This window comes from Ascaphus truei, unplaced genomic scaffold (genome assembly GCF_040206685.1).
Source record: "Ascaphus truei isolate aAscTru1 unplaced genomic scaffold, aAscTru1.hap1 HAP1_SCAFFOLD_819, whole genome shotgun sequence".
In the NCBI taxonomy this organism is placed as follows: Eukaryota; Metazoa; Chordata; class Amphibia; order Anura; family Ascaphidae; genus Ascaphus; species Ascaphus truei.
In genome coordinates, this window is record NW_027457155.1 from 125,992 (window position 1) to 150,051 (window position 24,060).

A 24,060-nucleotide genomic window follows, 5' to 3' on the forward strand; every position below is an offset into this window, starting at 1 on the left:
GAGCCGCCGCCTGCCGCCGGCCCCACAACCCGGAAGTCGCAAAAGCATGTGCCCCTCCTTCCTCTCGGGCGGCTCGACTTCCGGTTTCCGGCCTGTGTTCCAGGGTGGGGGGGAGAGAAGCAGAGGGTGGCAAGGATGGTCCTGATTAAGGAATTGTGAGTGACCTTTGCCCCCGGGAGTCCCACAAGAGAGGGAGCACAAGACATGGGGGCGGGGGTGAGGCTGTCACAACAGAATGGGCGGCATGGGGGTTATGACAGACAGAGGGTGAGGTGGGGAGGGAGTTATGACAGAGGGTGAGGTGGGGAGGGGGTTATGACGGACAGGGGGTGAGGAGGGGAGGGGGTTATGACAGACAGGGGGTGAGGTGGGGAGGGGGTTATGACAGACAGGGGGTGAGGTGGGGAGGGGGTTATGACAGACAGGGGGTGAGGTGGGGAGGGGGTTATGACAGACGGGGTGAGGTGGGGAGGGGGTTATGACAGACAGGGGTGAGGTGGGGAGGGGGTTATGACAGACAGGGGGTGAGGTGGGGAGGGGGTTATGACAGACAGGGGGTGAGGTGGGGAGGGGGTTATGACAGACAGGGGGTGAGGTGGGGAGGGGGCTATGACAGACAGGGGGTGAGGAGGGGAGGGGGTTATGACAGACAGGGGGTGAGGTGGGGAGGGGGTTATGACAGACTGTTATTACGAAGGGAGTTATGTCTTATTGGGAAAGTATGTCTGTTGAATTAGGTGTCAGGGGCTGTCATGTCCCATATGTTGAGGGAGGTGGGTGTCGGGCAGTTCTGCCCCATAGGAATGTGGGTGTCAGGGGCAGCTCTGCCCCATAGGAATGTGGGGGTCGTGGGCAGTTCTGCCCCATAGGGATGTGTGTTGAGGGAGGTGGGTGTTGGGGCCAGTTGACTCCCATGGGGGTCTGTGAGGAGAGTGTTAGGCTGATATAGTGGGGGTATGGGGAGCCGTATTACCTGGAGGTGGGATCATCTGTTTGTAGCCAGTTGGGGTGTAATCTGCTTGTGACAATGTGTTTTCTGACTTGCAGTCGTGTTGTGCTGCCCATATCAGTGGAAGAGGTAAGTGTGCGACACTGTGTGTGTCACTATGACCTCACGTAATTGTGCTACTTTGTCGCTGTCTAGTGTTTGCGTGCGTGCTGCACGTGTGTGTGTGTGTGTGTGTGTGTGTGTGTATATATATATATGTACAGTGGCGATAAAGTTTGTGAACCACTATTGTTTTTCTTATATTTCAAACCTAAAATGTTAGATCTTAATCTAAGTCCTAGTAATAGATACAGATAACCTGATCAAACAAATGACACAAAAATATGATACTTTTTCAAGTTGTATTTATCCACAAATGATTAAACATTCACTATCCCCGTGTGACAGTCTGTGACCCTATAGCTCAGTACCTGGTGGCGCCCCCTTGAGCAGCGATGACAAACTGCGCGTGTCCTGTAACTGCGGCTCAGTCTCACATCGGGTCCTTACAGAACTGCTTCAGCTCAGTGACCTTTGAGGGCTTCCATGCATGGACAGCTCGGACTGTGACGGCCCTTCTAACACACAGAATTTCTTCCTCTGCAGCCATTCTTTTGTAGATCTGCTTGTATGTTTAGGAGCATTGTCTTGCTGTGTGACCCACTTTCACTTCAGCTCACGGACGGGTAGCCTGACATTCTCCTCTAGAGTCTTCTGATACAATGCCGAATTCATGGTGGTGTCAATGATGGCGCACCGTCCAGGTCCTGAGGCAGCAAAGCAGCCCAAACCATCACACTCCCATCACCATGCTTGACGGTTAGGTTGAGGTTCTTCTGTTCGAACACAGTTTTGGTTTTCGCCAAACATAGCATTTCTCATTGAGGCCAAAAGTTCTACCTCTGACTCGTCTGTCCAGAGAACATTGTTCCAGAAGTCTTGGGGATTATCTATGTGTTCTTTGGTGAACTTCAGACGGGCAGCAATGTTATTTTTAGAGAGCAGTGGTTTCCTCCTGACTATCCTTCCATGAACACCATTCTTGTTGAGTCTTTTTCTGCTAGTTGAGTCATGAACACTCACATTAGTCAAGGTGAGAGGGGCCTGCAGATCCGTGGATGTTACTCTGGGGTTCTGTGTGACTTCCTGGATGATTTGCCGGTTTGTTCTTGGAGAGATGTTGGTAGGATGACTGACTGCCCCTGGGTAGAGTGACCGTGGTACCTGCAACTTTCTCCATTTGTAGACTGTCTGGCTGTGGATTGCTGGAGCCCCAAATCCTTACAAATGGGTTTGTAACCCTTTCTAGGTTGATGAGTATCTATAACGGCTTTTCTGAGGTCCTCAGATTTCTTTTGATCGTGACATATGTTTCCACGCACCTGTATGGTGAAGACCAAACTCGATGTCTGATCTTTTTATATAGGGTGGGGCCTCCCAAACTCACACCTGAACATCTATCTAATTATTTAAACACCTGATTTTAATTATCCCCTTTAATTTAGCTGACTCTTAATTACTCATTGTTTGTATAATTCATACGTCATTTTGTTTCAAAAGACATGGAATTGGTTAAAATAAACCCTGTTGGATATTTAAGCAAAGACTGGTTTTGATTCAAGAAGGTTATCATGGAAAAACTATGGCATTTGCATAATTATCATTGGGGTTCACAAACTTTTTTATATATCTGTCTCCGTGTTTGTGTTTGTATGTAGCGCCCGCTATCTCTGAGCCACGATGCGCAGTAACGCAGGTTACGTGCCCGACGGTTCCCAGTGGTCTCTGTGTGCCATGGTTGTTCTGCTTGGCCTCCCCAGTACCAGGTTGGACAGCTCTTTTCTGTTGCTGAAGCCAGTAAGAATAACACAGGAGGAGGGGAGGGGATTGAGGTGCTGAAAAATGAACCGTATGAGCGAGACGGAGAGAGGGGCCAGTACACTCACAAGATCTATCACTTGCAGAGGTGAGTGTGAGTGCAGTGTATACGTGCAATGTCTAGCACTTGCAGAGGTGAGTGTGAGTGCAGTGTATACGTACACGATCTATCACTTGCAGAGGTGAGTGTGAGTGCAGTGTATACGTACACGATCTATCACTTGCAGAGGTGAGTGCAGTGTATACGTACACGATCTATCACTTGCAGAGGTGAGTGAGAGTGCAGTGTATACGTACACGATCTATCACTTGCAGAGGTGAGTGAGAGTGCAGTGTATACGTACACGATCTATCACTTGCAGAGGTGAGTGAGAGTGCAGTGTATACGTACACGATCTATCACTTGCAGAGGTGAGTGAGAGTGCAGTGTATACGTACACGATCTATCACTTGCAGAGGTGAGTGCAGTGTATACGTTCACGATCTATCACTTGCAGAGGTGAGTGCAGTGTATACGTTCACGATCTATCACTTGCAGAGGTGAGTGCAGTGTATACGTTCACGATTTATCACTTGCAGAGGTGAGTGCAGTGTATACGTACACGATCTATCACTTGCAGAGGTGAGTGTGAGTGCAGTGTATACGTTCACGATCTATCACTTGCAGAGGTGAGTGCAGTGTATACGTTCACGATCTATCACTTGCAGGTGTGAGTGCAGTGTATACGTGCAATGTCTAGCACTTGCAGAGGTGAGTGTGAGTGAATGATTTTATTCCCATTCTATTACTCTCTTCCCCCCGCCCGTCTCTCTCTCCGCAGTAAGGTTCCCAGCTTTGTCAAGATGTTGGCCCCGGAAGGTTCCCTTGTCTTTCACGAGAAGGCCTGGAACGCATATCCTTACTGCCGCACAAGTACGTGGGGGACACCCGCCCCCTTCTCTCCCCCCCCACACGCTAACACTGCTCCCCACGTGTGTGCACACTGCGCCCTCCCACACGCTAATACTGCTACACACGCGCGGTGTACCCCATACACGCTAACACTGCTCTCCACAGACTTGTGCACATAGCCTCCCCCCCACACTCGCCAACTGTGCTCCCCAAACGCGCGCACGCACTGCGCCACCTACCCAGCACACACGCTAACACTGCTCCCCAAACGCGCGCACGCACTGCGCCACCTACCCAGCACACACGCTAACACTGCTCCCCAAACGCGCGCACGCACTGCGCCACCTACCCAGCACACACGCTAACACTGCTCCCCAAACGCGCGCACGCACTGCGCCCCACAAACACACATCTCCCCCATTACACAAACTCTTTATAACACGAGTTTCCCTTTCTCTCCCCGCTCGTCCTCTGTTCGGTGACTCAGTTGTAACGGTAAGTTTCATGTGTGTCTGTCCCTGCGTTTAAATGGCGTGTACATGTGTCTGTCTCTGTGTGTGTGTCTGTCCTTTGTACCCCCTCTGCCCGTCTGACTCGTAGCGCGCTCTCTCTCTCTCTTTCTCTTTTTCTTTCATTTTCTCTCTCTCTCTCTTTCTTTCTCTTTTTCTCTCTCTTTCTTTCTCTTTTTCTTTCCTTTTCTCTCTCTCTCTTTCTCTCTCTCTCTCTTTCCTTTTCTCTCTCTCTCTCTCTCTCTCTCTCTCTCTCTCTCTCTCTCTCTCTCTCTCTCTCTCTTTCTCTCTCTCTCAGAACGAGTACATGAAAGAAGATTTCTTCATCAAAATTGAAACGTGCCATAAACCGGACTTTGGAGATCAAGAAAACGTGAGACTCTCTCCACCCCTCTGCTCCCTCTCTCACGCCCCAACCCACCTACCTCTGCTCCATCTCTCTCCCCCCTCCCGTCCCTTCATCCCTCCCATTCCCTCTCTTCCCTCATCTCTCCTTTTCCCTCATCTTTCCCCGTTCACTTATCTTACCTTCTGTTCCCTCCTCTCCCAACCCCGCACCCCTCCCAACCCCGCACCCGTTCCCTCCTCTCCCACCCGTTCCCTCCTCTCCACACCCGTTCCCTCCTCTCCCCACCCCTGTTCCCTCCTCTCCCCACCCCTGTTCCCTCCTCTCCCCACCCCTGTTCCCTCCTCTCCCCACCCCTGTTCCCTCCTCTCCCCACCCCTGTTCCCTCCTCTCCCCACCCCTGTTCCCTCCTCTCCCCACCCCTGTTCCCTCCTCTCCCCACCCCTGTTCCCTCCTCTCCCCACCCCTGTTCCCTCCTCTCCCCACCCCTGTTCCCTCCTCTCCCCACCCCTGTTCCCTCCTCTCCCACCCCTGTTCCCTCCTCTCCCCACTCCTGTTCCCTCCTCTCCCCACTCCTGTTCCCTCCTCTCCCCACTCCTGTTCCCTCCTCTCCCCACTCCTGTTCCCTCCTCTCCCCACTCCTGTTCCCTCCTCTCCCCACCCGTTCCCTCCTCTCCCCACCCCTGTTCCCTCCTCTCCCCACCCCTGTTCCATCCTCTCCCCACCCCTGTTCCATCCTCTCCCCACCCGTTCCATCCTCTCCCCACCCCTGTTCCCTCCTCTCCCCACCCCTGTTCCCTCCTCTCCCCACCCCTGTTCCCTCCTCTCCCCACCCCTGTTCCCTCCTCTCCCCACCCCTGTTCCCTCCTCTCCCCACCCCTGTTCCCTCCTCTCCCCACCCCTGTTCCCTCCTCTCCCCATCCCTGTTCCCTCCTCTCCCCACCCCTGTTCCCTCCTCTCCCCACCCCTGTTCCCTCCTCTCCCCACCCCTGTTCCCTCCTCTCCCCACCCCTGTTCCCTCCTCTCCCCACCCCTGTTCCCTCCTCTCCCCACCCGTTCCCTCCTCTCCCCACCGTTCCCTCCTTTCCCCACCCGTTCCCTCCTTTCCCCACCCCTGTTCCCTCCTTTCCCCACCCCTGTTCCCTCCTTTCCCCACCCCTGTTCCCTCCTTTCCCCACCCCTGTTCCCTCCTTTCCCCACCCCTGTTCCCTCCTTTCCCCACCCCTGTTCCCTCCTCTCCCCAACCGTTCCCTCCTCTCCTCTCCCCACCGTTCCCTCCTCTCCTCTCCCCACCCCTGTTCCCTCCTCTCCCCACCCCTGTTCCCTCCTCTCCCCACCCGTTCCCTCCTCTCCCCACCCGTTCCCTCCTCTCCCCACCCCTGTTCCCTCCTCTCCTCTCCCCACCCCTGTTCCCTCCTCTCCTCTCCCCACCCCTGTTCCCTCCTCTCCTCTCCCCACCCGTTCCCTCCTCTCCTCTCCCCACCCGTTCCCTCCTCTCCTCTCCCCACCCCTTTTCTCTCCTCTCCCCACCCCTGTTCCCTCCTCTCCCCACCCCTGTTCCCTCCTCTCCCCACCCGTTCCCTCCTCTCCCCACCCGTTCCCTCCTCTCCTCTCCCCACCCGTTCCCTTCTCTCCTCTCCCCAACCCTGTTCCCTCCTCTCCTCTCCCCAACCCTGTTCCCTCCTCTCCTCTCCCCACCCCTGTTCCCTCCTCTCCTCTCCCCACCCGTTCCCTCCTCTCCTCTCCCCACCCGTTCCCTCCTCTCCTCTCCCCACCCCCGTTCCCTCCTCTCCTCTCCCCACCCCCGTTCCCTCCTCTCCTCTCCCCACCCCCGTTCCCTCCTCTCCTCTCCCCACCCCCGTTCCCTCCTCTCCTCTCCCCACCCCCGTTCCCTCCTCTCCTCTCCCCACCCCCGTTCCCTCCTCTCCTCTCCCCACCCCCGTTCCCTCCTCTCCTCTCCCCACCCCCGTTCCCTCCTCTCCTCTCCCCACCCCCGTTCCCTCCTCTCCTCTCCCCACCCCCGTTCCCTCCTCTCCTCTCCCCACCCCCGTTCCCTCCTCTCCTCTCCCCACCCCCGTTCCCTCCTCTCCTCTCCCCACCCCCGTTCCCTCCTCTCCTCTCCCCACCCCCGTTCCCTCCTCTCCTCTCCCCACCTCCGTTCCCTCCTCTCCTCTCCCCACCCCCGTTCCCTCCTCTCCTCTCCCCACCCCCGTTCCCTCCTCTCCTCTCCCCACCCCTGTTCCCTCCTCTCCTCTCCCCACCCGTTCCCTCCTCTCCTCTCCCCACCCCTGTTCCCTCCTCTCCTCTCCCCACCCCTGTTCCCTCCTCCTCCCCCCCCCCCCCCCGTCTCCCTCTCTGTCGGACATCTCTCTCTCTTTCTCTCTCTCTCTCAGGTGCACGGGTTGGATTCTGACACCTGGAAGGATGTAGATATTGTCCCTATTGACATCGCTGACCGCTCCGTGGTCTCTGAGGATGTAAGTACCGCACGGAGGTGTGAGAGAGATTGGTCCCTGCGGCCCTCGTATAATCCTAACCCCGACCTCCCTGTGTCCCGACAGGATTACAAACCAGATGAGGACCCTGCAACTTACAGATCCCAGAAAACGGGACGGGGGCCGTTAAACCAGGACTGGAAGGTGAGATCTGTCTGCCTGCGGGGGTCTCGCTGCCTGCGGGGGTCTCTCTGCCAACGGAAGTCTGCCACTCCTCCAATTGCCTTACCTCGCCCCCTCTCTCTGATTGGCTGTAGAATGAGCTGTCCAACAACCCCTCTTGCCCTCACATGTGTGCCTACAAGCTGGTGACCGTGAAGTTCCGCTGGTGGGGGCTTCAGGGTCGAGTCGAGAAATTCATTCACAAGGTAAGCACCCCCACTTCCCCACTCGGGACGCCCCCCACTTCCCCACTCGGGACGCCCCCCACTTCCCCACTCGGGACGCCCCCCACTTCCCCACTCGGGACGCCCCCCACTTCCCCACTCGGGACGCCCCCCACTTCCCCACTCGGGACGCCCCCCACTTCCCCACTCGGGACGCCCCCCACTTCCCCACTCGGGACGCCCCCCACTTCCCCACTCGGGACGCCCCCCACTTCCCCACTCGGGACGCCCCCCACTTCCCCACTCGGGACGCCCCCCACTTCCCCACTCGGGACGCCCCCCACTTCCCCACTCGGGACGCCCCCCACTTCCCCACTCAGAGCCCCCTCTCACTCCTTCTCTTCCTCTGCAGCAAGAGAAGAGGCTTTTCACCAACTTCCACCGGCAGCTCTTCTGCTGGTTGGACCGATGGGTGGATCTGACCATGGAGGACATCCGCCGGATGGAGGACGAGACGCAGCAGGAGCTGGATGAGGTGACGGAGGCCGGTGGTGTCGGAGGGAGGGAAGGGGGGAGTTCCTGATGGGTCTGCTCATTCCTGAGCTCCGGTAATTCTGCCCCTGACATGTCCCCTGTGCGTCCTGCAGATGAGGCAGAAAGGAACGGTCCGAGGAATGACTGCAAAGGACGAATGAAGCCGCCGGACCCCAGATTTAACAAGTGAGCGGAACACACACTGACCACTGGGTGTCCCCATCGTGTGATACCCAGAGAATCTACCCTGCACTACACACACTGACCACTGGGTGTCCCCATCGTGTGATACCCAGAGAATCTACCCTGCACTACACACACTGACCACTGGGTGTCCCCATCGTGTGATACCCAGAGAATCTACCCTGCACTACACACACTGACCACTGGGTGTCCCCATCGTGTGATACCCAGGGAATCTACCCTGCACTACACACACTGACCACTGGGTGTCCCCATCGTGTGATACCCAGAGAATCTACCCTGCACTACACACACTGACCACTGGGTGTCCCCATCGTGTGATACCCAGGGAATCTACCCTGCACTACACACACTGACCACTGGGTGTCCCCATCGTGTGATACCCAGGGAATCTACCCTGCACTACACACACTGACCACTGGGTGTCCCCATCGAGTGATACCCGTAGTGCACTTACCCCATCATTGTGTGATACCCAAACGGAATATACCCTGCATTACACACACTCAGTCACTGTGTAATACTTGTGTAATGCAGGGTATATTCCCTATCACAGTCACAACAATAGGAAATTTACCCTGCACTATACACAGTGAGTACTGAGTATCATTGCTCTGCAATACCCATTGGGTTTACCCTGCAATATACACCGTGACCACCTGGTGTCACTACTACACACACTAACCACAGCATGTCCGTTTCATAGAGATGCTTCCTGCAATAAGCACAATGACCACTGGGTGGCTCTCTTGCTCCATGATTCCTTGCACAGTGTATCCAAAGCAGCCTATGCTTCCCGCCGGGATCCAGCAGATCTGCACAGAGTGACCTAGTCTCTTCTCTTCCCAGATCTCCCCCCAACCCCCTGCAGAGCCTGCCAGATCTTCCTCCCCACACCCACTGGACTGAGCTGGTGCTCCCTTATCATCAGTCCCTGGGATACGGGGGAGGAGATGCCTTCACGGAGTGGGAGAGGAGGGGATAAGAAACGGAGGAGACTCTCCTCCAGCTCCTGACTCTCTCCCCTCCAGCTCCTGACTCTCTCCCCTCTCCAGCTCCTGACTCTCTCCCCTCTCCAGCTCCTGACTCTCTCCCCTCTCCAGCTCCTGACTCTCTCCCCTCTCCAGCTCCTGACTCTCTCTCCCCTCTCCAGCTCCTGACTCTCTCTCCCCTCTCCAGCTCCTGACTCTCTCTCCCCTCTCCAGCTCCTGACTCTCTCTCCCCTCTCCAGCTCCTGACTCTCTCTCCCCTCTCCAGCTCCTGACTCTCTCTCCCCTCTCCAGCTCCTGACTCTCTCTCCCCTCTCCAGCTCCTGACTCTCTCTCCCCTCTCCAGCTCCTGACTCTCTCTCCCCTCTCCAGCTCCTGACTCTCTCTCCCCTCTCCAGCTCCTGACTCTCTCTCCCCTCTCCAGCTCCTGACTCTCTCTCCCCTCTCCAGCTCCTGACTCTCTCTCCCCTCTCCAGCTCCTGACTCTCTCTCCCCTCTCCAGCTCCTGACTCTCTCTCCCCTCTCCAGCTCCTGACTCTCTCTCCCCTCTCCAGCTCCTGACTCTCTCTCCCCTCTCCAGCTCCTGACTCTCTCTCCCCTCTCCAGCTCCTGACTCTCTCTCCCCTCTCCAGCTCCTGACTCTCTCTCCCCTCTCCAGCTCCTGACTCTCTCTCCCCTCTCCAGCTCCTGACTCTCTCTCCCCTCTCCAGCTCCTGACTCTCTCACCCCTCTCCAGCTCCTGACTCTCTCTCCCCTCCGTTCTGTGGCCGCCCCCCCTCGGGTGCCATCATTAAAACCTCAAGCCCATTTCTTTAAGCGAGATGGGGGAAGACAGGACTGGTTTAGCAATTGCATATCCTCATTGTCCGTACCACGGTGAGAACCTCCCCCCTTACTCTGGGCCTGGGCGGAGAGAGAACATTTAGCTACAATACACAGGCCTGTGCTTGGAGTCCCACCACGGCCCACAGCAGCTGCAATAAGCCACCGTCGCGACACTGCACGAAGCCGCCACGCAGACCGTTACACTTAAATGCAGCCGCTTCGTGGCTGGTCCGACGTGGCTTTCCTTTCGCCAGTTTCTCACCGTGTCGGAAGGCACGCCTGCGCGGTGGGAATGGTTTGTACTGAATCGCTTCCCCATCATTCGCCGGAGACGGGAAATCGTACATTGTATATACTGTCTTATCTCCCGCGGCGTTCACCCGTTTCCTCCGGGAGATGAAAGCAGGGCATTGTGGGGGAAAAAATGCGTCCCCACGCATCATTGTACACGCCTCGAACCATCTACATGTGTGTTCTATAGACGAGAACACACTACCGTGTGCATACTCACGCTCTCACGGTTGTGTTCATACTCATACTCACGCACATTCTCACTCACTCACACGCTCTAGCTCACTCTTACACGCTCACGGTTTCAATCAGTCATACACTGCCGTGTGCATGCTCACACGCTCACTCACGCTCACACACAGCTGTATGTATACTGTCACACGCTTGAGTATGCAGCAGGTGAGAATGGTGCAACGCTCTGCAGCTGTGTCCAGCAGGAAAGGGGTTAATGGTGCAGCTTTATGTGGGGGTCCAGGCGAGGAGTGAGGCATTTTAATGGGGGTGGTTGATATTGGGTCCTCCCATCTAGGGGGGGGTGCCATTTTTTTTTAAAAGAGTATTGTGACATTTAATGAAATAAACAGTGACGATAACAGTCTGCTCTTTTATGCGACGCTCTGCACGGGAAGTTGTTAAACATGCGATGTTCTGCAGATCTGGAGGGCAGAGTTAATGGAGAGACACTGCAGGTCTGTAGGGTGGCGATAATGGAGCAATGCTCTGCCGGTATGTCGGGCAGAATGAATGGAGCAATACTCTGCAGGTATGTAGGGCAGAATGAATGGAGCAATGCTCTGCAGGTATGTAGGGCAGAATGAATAGAGCAATGCTCTGCAGGTATGTAGGGCAGAATGAATGGAGCAATGCTCTGCAGGTATGTAGGGCAGAATGAATGGAGCAATGCTCTGCAGGTATGTCGGGCAGAATGAATGGAGCAATGCTCTGCCGGTATGTAGGGCAGAATGAATGGAGCAATGCTCTGCCGGTATGTAGGGCAGAATGAATGGAGCAATGCTCTGCCGGTATGTAGGGCAGAATGAATGGAGCAATGCTCTGCAGGTATGTAGGGCAGAATGAATGGAGCAATGCTCTGCAGGTATGTAGGGCAGAATGAATGGAGCAATGCTCTGCAGGTATGTAGGGCAGAATGAATGGAGCAATGCTCTGCAGGTATGTAGGGCAGAATGAATGGAGCAATGCTCTGCAGGTATGTAGGGCAGAATGAATGGAGCAATGCTCTGCAGGTATGTAGGGCAGAATGAAAGGAGCAATGCTCTGCCAGTATGTAGGGCAGAATGAATGGAGCAATGCTCTGCAGGTGTTGGGCAGAATGAATGAAGCAATGCTCTGCAGGTATGTAGGGCAGAATGAATGGAGCAATGCTCTGCCGGTATGTAGGGCAGAATGAATGGAGCAATGCTCTGCAGGTATGTAGGGCAGAATGAATGGAGCAATGCTCTGCAGGGCAGAATGAATGGAGCAATGCTCTGCAGGTATGTTGGGCAGAATGAATGGAGCAATGCTCTGCAGGTATGTAGGGTAGAGTGACGCTCTGCAGTTTCTTACCAAGGGAGCTTGTGAACAGCCCTCGCCTGTCTCGTAATCATTATAATTAGCATTTTATTAACGAGCTTTATCACACGGCCGCAGGGTCACAGGGCTGGTCTAGGGGGGATCCGCCTTGGTCGGGCGTCATCCTGCAGAGGCCGATCGGGCGAGAGAGGGACCGGCGCTTTTTGCGTTGTAGGATCCAGAGTGTGAGCGGCACCGAGAGTGTGGAGAGAGAGAGCGCGAGGAACGTGGCGTGGATCTGCAGGAGAGAGGAAGGGAGTGAGAAACGTGGCTCTGCAGGGGAGGGAGGGAGTGAGAAACGTGGATCTGCAGGAGAGGGAGGGAGTGAGAAACGTGGATCTGCAGGAGAGGGATTGAGAAACGTGGATCTGCAGGAGAGGGAGGGAGTGAGAAACGTGGATCTGCAGGAGAGCGCGAGGAACGTGGCGTGGATCTGCAGGAGAGAGGAAGGGAGTGAGAAACGTGGATCTGCAGGAGGGAGGGAGTGAGAAACGTGGATCTGCAGGGGAGGAAGGGAGTGAGAAACGTGGATCTGCAGGAGAGGGAGGGAGAACGTGGATCTGCAGGAGAGAGCGCGAGGAACGTGGCATATATCTACAGGAGAGAGGAAGGGAGTGAGAAACGTGGATCTGCAGGGGAGGGAGAAACGTGGATCTGCAGGAGTGGGAGGGAGTGAGAAACGTGGATCTGGAGGAGAGGGAGGGAGTGAGAAACGTGGATTTGCAGGGGAGGGAGGGAGTGAGAAACGTGGATTTGCAGGGGAGGGAGTGAGTGAGAAACGTGGATCTGCAGGAGAGAGGAAGGGAGTGAGAAACGTGGAGCTGCAGGGGAGGGAGGGAGAAACGTGGATCTGCAGGGGAGGGAGAAACGTGGATCTGCAGGAGAGGAAGGGAGTGAGTAACGTGGATCTGCAGGAGAGGGAGAAACGTGGATCTGCAGGGGAGGAAGGGAGTGAGAAACGTGGATCTGCAGGGGAGGGAGAAATGTGGATCTGCAGGGGAGGGAGGGAGAAACGTGGATCTGCAGGGGAGGGAGGGAGAAACGTGGATCTGCAGGGGAGGGAGTGAGAAAGTGGATCTGCAGGGGAGGGAGTGAGAAACGTGGATCTGCAGGAGAGGAAGGGAGTGAGAAACGTGGATCTGCAGGGGAGGGAGGGAGTGAGAAATTGTATGTCTTTATTTATATAGCGCCATTAATGTACATAGCGCTTCACAGTAGTAATACATGTGGTAATCGAATAAATAACAGATAATATAAATAACAGATCTTGGGAATAAGTGCTTTAGACATTAAGGAAGAGGAGTCCCTGCTCCGAGGAGCTAACAGTCTAATTGGTAGGTAGGGGAACGTACAGAGACTGTAGGAGGGAGTTCTGGTAAGTGCGTCTGCAGGGGGCCAAGCTTTATGTGCCATGTGTTCAGAATAGCCACAGTGCTATTCGTATGCTTCTTTAAGCAAGTGGGTCTTAAGGTGGGTCTTAAGGTGGATAGAGAGGGGGCTAGTCGGATATTGAGGGGAAGGGCATTCCAGAGGTGTGGGGCAGACAGTGAAAAAGGTTTAAGGCGGGAGAGGGCTTTAGATACAAAGGGGGTAGAAAGAAGACATCCTGGAGCAGAACGCAAGAGTCGAGATGGTGCAGAGAGAGAAATTAGGGCAGGAGAGTGTTACTGAGACGTGGAACTGCGGAGAGGGCGAAAGTGTGAGAAACGTGGATCTACAGGAGAGGCAGTGTGAGAAACGTGGATTTGCAGGAGAGAGGCAGTGTGAGAAACGTGGATCTGCAGGAGAGAGGCAGTGTGAGAAACGTGGATCTGCAGGAGAGGGATGGAGTGAGAAACGTGGATTTGCAGGAAAGGGTAAGAAACGTGGATCTGCAGGAGAGGGATGGAGTGAGAAACGTGGATTTGCAGGAAAGGGTGAGAAACGTGGATCTGCATGGGAGAGGGGCAGTGTGAGAAGGGTGGATCTGCAGGAGAGAGGCAGTGTGAGAAACGTGGATCTGCAGGAGAGACGCAGTGTGGGAAACGTGGATCTGCAGGAGAGGCAGTGTGAGAAACGTGGATCTGCAGGAGAGAGGCAGTGTGAGAAACGTGGATCTGCAGGAGAGGCGCAATGTGAGAAACGTGGATCTGCAGGAGAGGCAGTGTGAGAAACCTGGATCTGCAGGAGAGAGGCAGTGTGAGAAACGTGGATCTGCAGGGGAGGGAGGGAGAAACGTGGATCTGCAGGGAGAGGGAGGGAGTGAGAAACGTGGATCTGCAGGAGAGGGAGGGAGTGAGAAACGTGGATCTGCAGGAGAGGGAGGGAGTGAGAAACGTGGATCTGCAGGAGAGGGAGGGAGTGAGAAACGTGGATCGGCAGGAGAGAGAGGGAGGGAGAAACATGGACCTGCAGGGGAGGGAGGGAGTGAGAAACGTGGATCTGCAGGAGAGACGCAGTGTGAGAAACGTGGATCTGCAGGAGAGGCAGTGTGAGAAACGTGGATCTGCAGGAGAGGCAGTGTGAGAAACGTGGATCTGCAGGAGAGGCAGTGTGAGAAACGTGGATCTGCAGGAGAGAGGCAGTGTGAGAAACGTGGATCTGCAGGAGAGGCGCAGTGTGAGAAACGTGGATCTGCAGGAGAGGCAGTGTGAGAAACCTGGATCTGCAGGAGAGAGGCAGTGTGAGAAACGTGGATCTGCAGGGGAGGGAGGGAGAAACGTGGATCTGCAGGAGAGGGAGGGAGTGAGAAACGTGGATCTGCATGGGAGGGAGTGAGAAACGTGGATCTGCAGGAGAGAGGAAGGGAGTGAGAAACGTAGATCTGCAGGGGAGGGAGGGAGAAACGTGGATCTGCAGGAGAGGGAGGGAGTGAGAAACGTGGATCTGCAGGAGAGGGAGGGAGGGAGAAACGTGGACCTGCAGGGGAGGGAGAAACGTGGACCTGCAGGGGAGGGAGGGAGAAACGTGGATCTGCAGGGGAGGGAGGGAGTGAGAAACGTGAATCTGCAGGAGAGAGGAAGGGAGTGAGAAACGTAGATCTGCAGGGGAGGGAGGGAGAAACGTGGATCTGCAGGAGAGGGAGGGAGTGAGAAACGTGGATCTGCAGGAGAGGGAGGGAGAGAGAAACGTGGATCTGCAGGGGAGGGAGGGAGAAACGTGGACCTGCAGGGGAGGGAGGGAGTGAGAAACGTGGACCTGCAGGGGAGGGAGGGAGTGAGAAACGTGGATCTGCAGGGGAGGGAGGGAGTGAGAAATTGTATGTCTTTATTTATATAGCGCCATTAATGTACATAGCGCTTCTCAGTAGTAATACATGTGGTAATCAAATAAATAACAGATAATATAAATAACAGATCATGGGAATAAGTGCTTTAGACATAAAAGTAACATTAAGGAAGAGGAGTCCCTGCCCCGAGGAGCTTACAGTCTAATTGGTGGTAGGTAGGTAGAACGTACAGAGACAGGAGGAGGGAGTTCTGGTAAGTGCGTCTGCAGGGGGCCAAGCTTTATGTATCATGTGTTCAGAATGTTCACAGTGCTATTCATATGCTTCTTTAAGCAAGTGTGTCTTAAGGTGGGTCTTAAAGGTGGATAGAGAGGGGGCTAGTCGGATATTGAGGGGAAGGGCATTCCAGAGGTGCGGGGCAGAAAGTGAAAAAGGTTTAAGGCGGGAGAGGGCTTTAGATACAAAGGGGGTAGAAAGAAGACATCCTTGAGCAGAACGCAAGAGTCGAGATGGTGCAGAGAGAGAAATTAGGGCAGGAGAGTGTTACTGAGACGTGGATCTGCGGAGAGGGCGAAAGTGTGAGAAACGTGGACCTACAGGAGAGGCTGTGTGAGAAACGTGGATTTGCAGGAGAGGCAGTGTGAGAAACGTGGATCTGCAGGAGAGAGGCAGTGTGAGAAACGTGGATCTGCAGGAGAGAGGCAGTGTGAGAAACGTGGATCTGCAGGAGAGGGAGGGAATGAGAAACGTGGATTTGCAGGAAAGGGTGAGAAACGTGGATCTGCAGGAGAGGGATGGAGTGAGAAACGTGGATTTTCAGGAAAGGGTGAGAAACGTGGATCTGCATGGGAGAGGGGCAGTGTGAGAAACGTGGATCTGCAGGAGAGGCAGTGTGAGAAACCTGGATCTGCAGGAGAGAGGCAGTGTGAGAAACGTGGATCTGCAGGAGAGAGGCAGTGTGAGAAACGTGGATCTGCAGGGGAGGGAGGGAGTGAGAAACGTGGATCTGCAGGAGAGGGAGGGAGGGAGAAACGTGGATCTGCAGGAGAGAGGGAGGGAGTGAGAAACGTGAATCTGCAGGAGAGAGGAGGGGAGTGAGAAACGTGGATCTGCAGGGGAGGGAGGGAGTGAGAAACGTGGGTCTGCAGGGGAGGGAGGGAGTGAGAAACGTGAATCTGCAGGAGAGAGGAAGGGAGTGAGAAACATAGATCTGCAGGGGAGGGAGGGAGTGAGAAACGTGGACCTGCAGGGGAGGGAGGGAGTGAGAAACGTGGACCTGCAGGGGAGGGAAGGAGTGAGAAACGTGGATCTGCAGGGGAGGGAGGGAGTGAGAAATTGTATGTCTTTATTTATATAGCGCCATTAATGTACATAGCGCTTCACAGTAGTAATACATGTGGTAATCAAATAAATAACAGATCATATAAATAACAGGTCATGGGAATAAGTGCTTCAGACATAAAAGTAACATTAAGGAAGAGCAGTCCCTGCCCCGAGGAGCTTACAATCTAATTGGTAGGTAGGGAGAACGTACAGAGACAGGAGGAGGGAGTTCTGGTAAGTGCATCTGCAGGGGGCCAAACTTTATGTATCAGGTGTTCAGAATATCAACAGTGCTATTCATATGCTTCTTTAAGCAAGTGTGTCTTAAGGTGGGTCTTAAAGGTGGATAGAGAGGGTGCTAGTCGGATATTGAGGGGAAGGGCATCCCAGAGATGCGGGGCAGAAAGTGAGAAAGGTTTAAGGCGGGAGAGGGCTTTAGATACAAAGGGGGTAGAAAGAAGACATCCTTGAGCAGAACGCAAGAGTCGAGATGGTGCATAGCGAGAAATTAGGGCAGGAGAGTGGTACTGAGACGTGGATCTGCGGAGAGGGCGAAAGTGTGAGAAACGTGGATTTGCAGGAGAGAGGCAGTGTGAGAAACGTGGATTTGCAGGAGAGAGGCAGTGTGAGAAACGTGGATCTGCAGGAGAGGAAGGGAGTGAGAAACGTGGATTTGCAAGAAAGGGTGAGAAACGTGGATCTGCAGGAGAGACGCAGTGTGAGAAACGTGGATCTGCAGGAGAGGCAGTGTGAGAAACGTGGATCTGCAGGAGAGAGGCAGTGTGAGAAACGTGGATCTGCAGGAGAGGCAGTGTGAGAAACGTGGATCTGCAGGAGAGAGGCAGTGTGAGAAACGTGGATCTGCAGGAGAGAGGCAGTGTGAGAAACGTGGATTTGCAGGAGAGAGAGTGTGAGAAACGTGGATCTGCAGGAGAGGGAGTGAGAAACGTGGATTTGCAGGAGAGGCAGTGAGAAACGTGGATCTGCAGGAGTGAGGCAGTGTGAGAAACGTGGATCTGCAGGAGAGGCAGTGTGAGAACGTGGATTTGCAGGAGAGGCAGTGTGAGAAATGTTGATTTGCAGTAGAGAGGCAGTGTGAGAAACGTGGATCTGCAGGAGAGCGGCAGTGTGAGAAATGTGGATTTGCAGGAGAGAGGCAGTGTGAGAAATGTTGATCTGCAGGAAAGGGTGAGAAACGTGGATTTACAGAAGAGGCAGTGTGAGAAACGTGGACCTGTAGGAAAGGGTGAGAAACGTGGATCTGCAGGAGAGAGGCAGTGTGAGAAACGTGGATTTGCAGGAGAGAGGCAGTGTGAGAAACGTGGATTTGCAGGAAAGGCAGTGTGAGAAACGTGGATCTGCAGGAGAGTGAGCGTAAGAGTGGAAGGAGTTTGAGACGTGGGAGAGAAGAATGAGACGGGGAGGGACAGACGGCTGAGTGATAATGTGCGAGAGGGAAAGGCCAGGGACAGGAGGCAGACCCCCAATATACTTACCCAGAAGGGGTCTCCCTGTAGAGTGCCTGTGAGCAGCAGGAAGAGAGGGTGCTGCAAGAGCGTCAGTAGTGAAGAGAAGAGAGTGTGAATTCCCAGGAGCGTTCCGTAGTGACTGTCAGGGAACCTGCGAGAGAGCGTTACACCAGGGAAAGGTGTGTGTGTGTGTGTGTGTGTGTATATATATACTAGCTGAGAGACCCGGCGTTGCCCGGGATGTAAATGCGTAATAGGTAGTATTATTTATAAATGGTGGAACAATAGGTGACTATTTGTTGTAAAGGTTGGATAATAATATTGAAAAGAAAGATGGAAGAAAATGTAATACGATGTTGTATAAAAATGGTTTATTGTAACCACACCACAGTACATTGTATATTTTGGTGACATAAGTGATGTGAAAATGTGAGGCGTGTGTCCTGCTAGGGTGTGAGCGTGTGTGAGGCGGCAGGTGGGTGTTCAGTACGGGTGGCGCGTGGGTAGTGAGTGCTGGCTGTGGGTCGGGGTCCTGCTAGGGTGTGAGGCGGCGGGTGTGTGGCGAGTGCGGGTGACAGCTGGTCAGTGATATTGTTGCGTAGGGGCAGGATGCGGCAGGTGTGTGTCGAGTGTGTGGGGTGGGTGAGAGGCGGCGGGTGTGTGTCGAGTGGCGGGTGTCTGTTGAGTGCGTGCGGCGGCTGTGTGGCGCAGGGGTGTGAGCGGTGGGCGGGTGAAAGACAGAAGTGCGGGTGGGCGAAAGGCAGAGGCAGGAGGGCGGACGAAAGGCATTGAAGGAGGGGAGGTGAGGTCTGAGGGGTGGTGAGGGGAGGTGAAGGGGTGGTGAGGGGAGGTGAAGGGGGGCGGAGGGGAGGTGAGGAGGATGGGTGGTGAGGGGGGGGGGTGGTGGGGGATGGTGAGGGGAGGTGAAGGGGGGGCAGAGGGGAGGTGAAGGGGGGGCGGAGGGGAGGTGAAGGGGGGGCGGAGGGGAGGTGAAGGGGGGGCGGAGGGGAGGTGAAGGCGGGGCGGAGGGGAGGTGAAGGCGGGGTGGAGGGGAGGTGAAGGGGGGGCGGAGGGGAGGTGAAGGGGGGGCGGAGGGGAGGTGAAGGGGGGCGGAGGGGAGGTGAAGGGGGGGGCGGAGGGGGTAGGTGGGAAGGGTGGAGGTGGGGGGCTGGGGGGGAGGTGAAGGGGGGGTGAGGGTAGATGAAGGGGGGGTGGAGGGGAGGTGAAGGGGTGGTAGTAAGGGGGGGGAGGTGGTGGGAAGGGGGGGAGGTGGTGGGAAGGTGGGAAGGGGTGGTGGGAAGGGGGGGAGGTGGTGGGAAGGGGGGGAGGTGGTGGGAAGGGGGGGGAGGTGGTGGGAAGGGGGGGGAGGTGGTGGGAAGGGGGGGAGGTGGTGGGAAGGTGGGAAGGGGGGGGAGGTGGTGGGAAGGTGGGAGGTTGTAAGGGGGGAGTGAAGGGAAGGTGAAGGTGGGGGTGAAGGTGGGGGTGGAGGGGGCGGTGAATGTGGGGGTGGAGGGGGGGTGAAGGTGGGGGGGGTGAAGGTGGGGGTGAAGGTGGGGGTGGAGGGGAGGTGAAGGTAGGGGTGGAGGGGAGGTGAAGCGGGGGTGATGGGGAGGTGAAGGGGGGTGGAGGAGGGGAGGTGAAGGGGGGGGGTGGAGGGGAGGTGAAGGGGAGGGTGGAGGGGAGGTGAAGGGGGGGGGGGGTGGAGGGGAGGTGAAGGGGGGGGGGGGGGGTCGAGGGGAGGTGAAGGGGAGGTTAAGGGGGGGTGTGGAGGGGAGGTTAAGGGGGGGGTGGTTGGAGGGGAGGTGAAGGTGGGGTGAAGGGGGGTGGAGGGGAGGTGGAAGGGAGGGGAAGTGGAGTGAGGGGTGGGGGAGGGGAAGTGGAGTGAGGGGTGGGTGAGGGGAGGTGAAGGCCGCTCACTCACCCGTCCGGCAGCTCCCACGTGGATCTGAGGCGGGAGGCAGCGTGTTGTGGCCGCTCCCCCGCTGTGTCCCGGGCGCTCGCTCGCTCACTCCGCTCCCCCGCTGACTGTAGCGGCGCCGGGGGGGGGGGGGTGGAGGGGAAGGGGGGGGTGGAGGGGAAGGGGGGGGTGGAGGGGAAGGGGGGGGTGGAGGGGAGGTGAAGGGGGGGGGTGGAGGGGAGGGTGAAGGGGGGGGTGGAGGGGAGGGTGAAGGGGGGGGTGGAGGGGAGGTTAAGGGGGGGGGTGGAGGGGAGGTTAAGGGGGGGGGTGGAGGGGAGGTTAAGGGGGGGGTGGAGGGGAGGTTAAGGGGGGGGTGGAGGGGAGGTTAAGGGGGGGATGGAGGGGAGGTTAAGGGGGGGGGGTGGAGGGGAGGTGAAGTGGAGGGGAGGTGAAGGGGGGTGGAGGGGAGGTGGAGGGGATGTGGAAGGGAGGGGAAGTGGAGTGAGGGGTGGGTGAGGGGAGGTGAAGGCCGCTCCCTCACCCGTCCGGCAGCTCCCACGTGGATCTGAGGCGGGAGGCAGCGTGTTGTGGCCGCTCCCCCGCTGTGTCCCGGGCGCTTGCTCGCTCACTCCGCTCCCCCGCTGACTGTAGCGGCGCCGGGGGGGGGGGGGGGGTGGAGGGGAAGTGAGTGAGGGAAGGTGAAGGGGGGGAGGTGAAGGGTGGGGGGGAGGTGAAGGGGGGGGGGGTGAAGGGGGGGGTGGAGGGGAGGTTAAGGGGGGGTGGAGGGGAGGTTAAGGGGGGGGTGGAGGGGAGGTTAAGGGGGGGGTGGAGGGGAGGTTAAGGGGGGGGGTGGAGGGGAGGTTAAGGGGGGGGTGGAGGGGAGGTGAAGGTGGGGTGAAGTGGAGGGGAGGTGAAGGGGGGTGGAGGGAAGGTGAAGGGGGGTGGAGGGGAGGTGAAGGGGGGTGGAGGGGGGTGGAGGGGATGTGGAAGGGAGGGGAAGTGGAGTGAGGGGTGGGTGAGGGGAGGTGAAGGCCGCTCCCTCACCCGTCCGGCAGCTCCCACGTGGATCTGGGGCGGGAGGCAGCGTGTTGTGGCCGCTCCCCCGCTGTGTCCCTGGCGCGCGCTCGCTCACTCCGCTCCCCCGCTGACTGTAGCGGTGCCGGGGGGGGTGGAGGGGAAGTGAGTGAGGGAAGGTGAAGGGGGGTGAGGGGAGGTGAAGGCCGCTCACTCACCCGTCCGGCAGCTCCCTCACCCGTCCGGCCGCTCCCTCACCCGTCCGGCCGCTCCCTCACCCGTCCGGCCGCTCCCTCACCCGTCCCGCAGCTCCCTCACCCGTCCCGCAGCTCCCTCACCCGTCCCGCAGCTCCCACGTGGAGGGGGGGGGGGGGTGAAAGCGCGGGAAACAGGGAGAGGCGGAGGAAGAGGCGGAGCCTCCGGGACCGGTGGGGAAGAGAGCGGGAGATGTGCGGCTAACACTGTGAGCCCCGCTAATGTATGTAACACCGTGTGTGTGTGGGGTGTGGGGGGGGTTGTGTGTGTATAGTGATGTGTGTGTGTGTGTGTATAGTGGTGTGTGTGTGTGTATAGTGATGTGTGTGTGTGTGTGTGTGTGTGTGTGTATAGTGATGTGTGTGTGTATAGTGATGTGTGTGTATGTGTGTGTGTGTGTATAGTGATGTGTGTGTGTGTGTGTGTGTATAGTGATGTGTGTGTGTGTGTGTGTGTGTGTGTGTGTGTGTGTATAGTGATGTGTGTGTGTGTGTGTGTGTGTGTGTGTGTGTGTGTCTGTGTGTGTGTGCCCTTCACTCCGCCTCAGGCCAATGAGAGGTGTGCGGGGGCGGGCGGCCCAAGGGAGCAATCTCATTGGCCTGGCCCAAGGTCCAATGAGATTGCCGCTAGGGACACGGGGAGGGGCACAGGGAGACACATACAGACCCGGACACATAGGACACTTTCAGAAATATATAGTAGATATATATATATATATATATATATATATATATATATATATATATATATATATATATATATATATACACATACACACGCACACAAAAAAAAGAAAGTACACCCTCTTTGAATTCTATGGTTTTACATATCAGGACATAACCTTAGCAGGTCTTAAAATTAGGTAAATACAACCTCAAATGAAGAACACCACCTGACATATTACACCGTGTCATGATTTATTTAACACAAATAAAGCCAAAATGGAGAAACCGTGTGTGAAAAACTAAGAACACCCTTACTGCTTCCATAGGAATTAAGAAGCTACTGTAAGTAGCAGACAGCTGCTGCTAATCAAATGCCCTTAATTAATTGATTATCCGCCAGTGTGACCACCTCTGTAAAAGCCAAAGTTTTAGCAGTTTGCTGGTCTGGAGCATTCAGGTGTGTGTTAACACAATGCCAAGGAGGAAAGACATCAACAATGATCTTAGAGAAGCAATTGTTGCTGCCCATCAATCTGGGAAGGGTTATAAGCCATTTCCAAACAATTTAAAGTCCATCATTCTACAGTGAGAAAGATTATTCAAAAGTGGAAAACATTCAAGACACTTGCCAATCTTCCCAGGAGTGGATGTCCCAGCAAATTCACCCCAAGGTCAGACCGTGCAATGCTCAGAGAAATTGCAAAAAAAACAAGAGTTACATCTCAGAATCTACAGGCCCTCAGTTAGCATGTTAAATGTTAAAGTTCATGACAGTACAATTAGAAAAAGACTGAACAAGTATGGTTTGTTTGGAAGGGTTGCTAGGAGAAAGCCTCTTCTCTCTAAAAAGAACATGGCAGCATGGATTAGGTTTGCAAAGCTGCATCTGAACAAACCACAAGACTTCTGGAACAATGTCCTTTGGACAGACGAGACCAGAGTGGAGATGTTTGGCCATAATGCACATCGTCACGTTTGGCGAAAACCAAACACAGCATATCAGCACAAACACCTCATACCAACTGTCAAGCACGGTGGTGGAGGGGTGATGATTTTGGCTTGTTTTGCAGCCACAGGACCAGGGAACCTTGCAGTCATTGAGTCGACCTTGAACTCCTCTGTATACCAAAGTATTCTAGAGTCAAATGTGAGGCCATCTGTGCGACAGCTAAAGCGTGGCCGAAATTGGGTCATGCAACAGGACAATGATCCCAAGCACACCAGCAAATCTACAACAGAATGGCTGAAAAAGAAAAGAATCAAGGTATTGCAATGGCCCAGTCAAAGTCCAGACCTCAACCCAATTGAAATGCTGTGGCTGGACCTTAAGAGAGCTGTGCATAAACAAATGCCCGCATACCTCAATGAACTGAAGCAACGTTGTAAAGAAGAGTGGGCCAAAATTCCTCCACAACGATGTGAGAGACTGATAGTCATACAGAAAACGATTACTTCAAGTTATTGCTGCTAAAGGTGGTTCTTCATGCTATGGAATCATAAGGTGTACTTAGTTTTTCACACATGGCTTCTCCATTTTGGCTTTATTTGTGTTAAATAAATCATGACACGGTGTAATGTGTCACGTGTTGTTGTTCATCTGAGGTTGTATTTACCTCATTTTAAGAGCTGCTAAGGAACAGATGATTGTTATTATGTCCTGATATGTAAAACCATGGAATTCAAAGAGGGTGTACTTTCTTTTTCACGACTGTATAATGTGTTTTATGATGCACATGCTGAGTGTATATACGTGTGTGCTGTATGCACGTGCTGAGTGTATATACGTGTGTGCTGTATGCACGTGCTGAGTGTATATACGTGTATGCTGTATGCACGTGCTGAGTGTATATACGTGTGTGCTGTATGCACGTGCTAAGCGTATATACGTGTGTGCTGTATGCACATGCTGAGCGTATATACGTGTGTGCTGTATGCACATGCTGAGCGTATATACGTGTGTGCTGTATGCACGTGCTGAGCGTATATACGTGTGTGCTGTATGCACGTGCTGAGCGTATATACGTGTGTGCTGTATGCACGTGCTGAGCGTATATACGTGTGTGCTGTATGCACGTGCTGAGCATATATATACGTGTGTGCTGTATGCACGTGCTGAGCGTATAAACGTGTGTGCTGTATGCACGTGCTGAGCGTATATACGTGTGTGCTGTATGCACGTGCTGAGCGTATATACGTGTGTGCTGTATGCACGTGCTGAGCGTATATACGTGTGTGCTGTATGCACGTGCTGAGCGTATATACGTGTGTGCTGTATGCACGTGCTGAGCGTATATACGTGTGTGCTGTATGCACGTGCTGAGCGTATATACGTGTGTGCTGTATGCACGTGCTGAGCGTATATACGTGTGTGCTGTATGCA

General features: G+C 55.2%; 2 protein-coding genes across 2 annotated transcripts in view; one reads left to right on the forward strand and one right to left on the reverse strand.

The window, feature by feature from the left end:
- Window positions 1-9: 9 nt before the first annotated feature.
- On the forward strand, window positions 10-10,872 carry LOC142486335 (phosphatidylinositol transfer protein beta isoform-like). Its single transcript, XM_075584963.1, has 12 exons — window positions 10-155; window positions 1,048-1,078; window positions 2,809-2,954; window positions 3,688-3,779; window positions 4,246-4,253; window positions 4,566-4,640; window positions 7,007-7,090; window positions 7,175-7,252; window positions 7,366-7,476; window positions 7,847-7,969; window positions 8,082-8,154; window positions 9,022-10,872. The coding sequence occupies exons 1-11, from the start codon at window positions 136-138 to the stop codon at window positions 8,127-8,129; spliced, it is 816 nt and encodes a 271-aa protein (XP_075441078.1). The 5' UTR covers window positions 10-135; the 3' UTR covers window positions 8,130-8,154; window positions 9,022-10,872.
- LOC142486337 (large neutral amino acids transporter small subunit 3-like) overlaps window positions 10,088-24,060 on the reverse strand; it is a gene marked incomplete at its 5' end in the record, with an annotated part of 32,927 nt that continues 18,954 nt past the window's right edge. Inside the window, 3 exons of the mRNA XM_075584965.1 lie at window positions 10,088-10,461; window positions 12,183-12,282; window positions 17,877-18,000. Coding sequence (XP_075441080.1) covers window positions 10,088-10,461; window positions 12,183-12,282; window positions 17,877-18,000 — 598 coding nt within the window. The remainder of the gene's footprint in view (window positions 10,462-12,182; window positions 12,283-17,876; window positions 18,001-24,060) is intronic.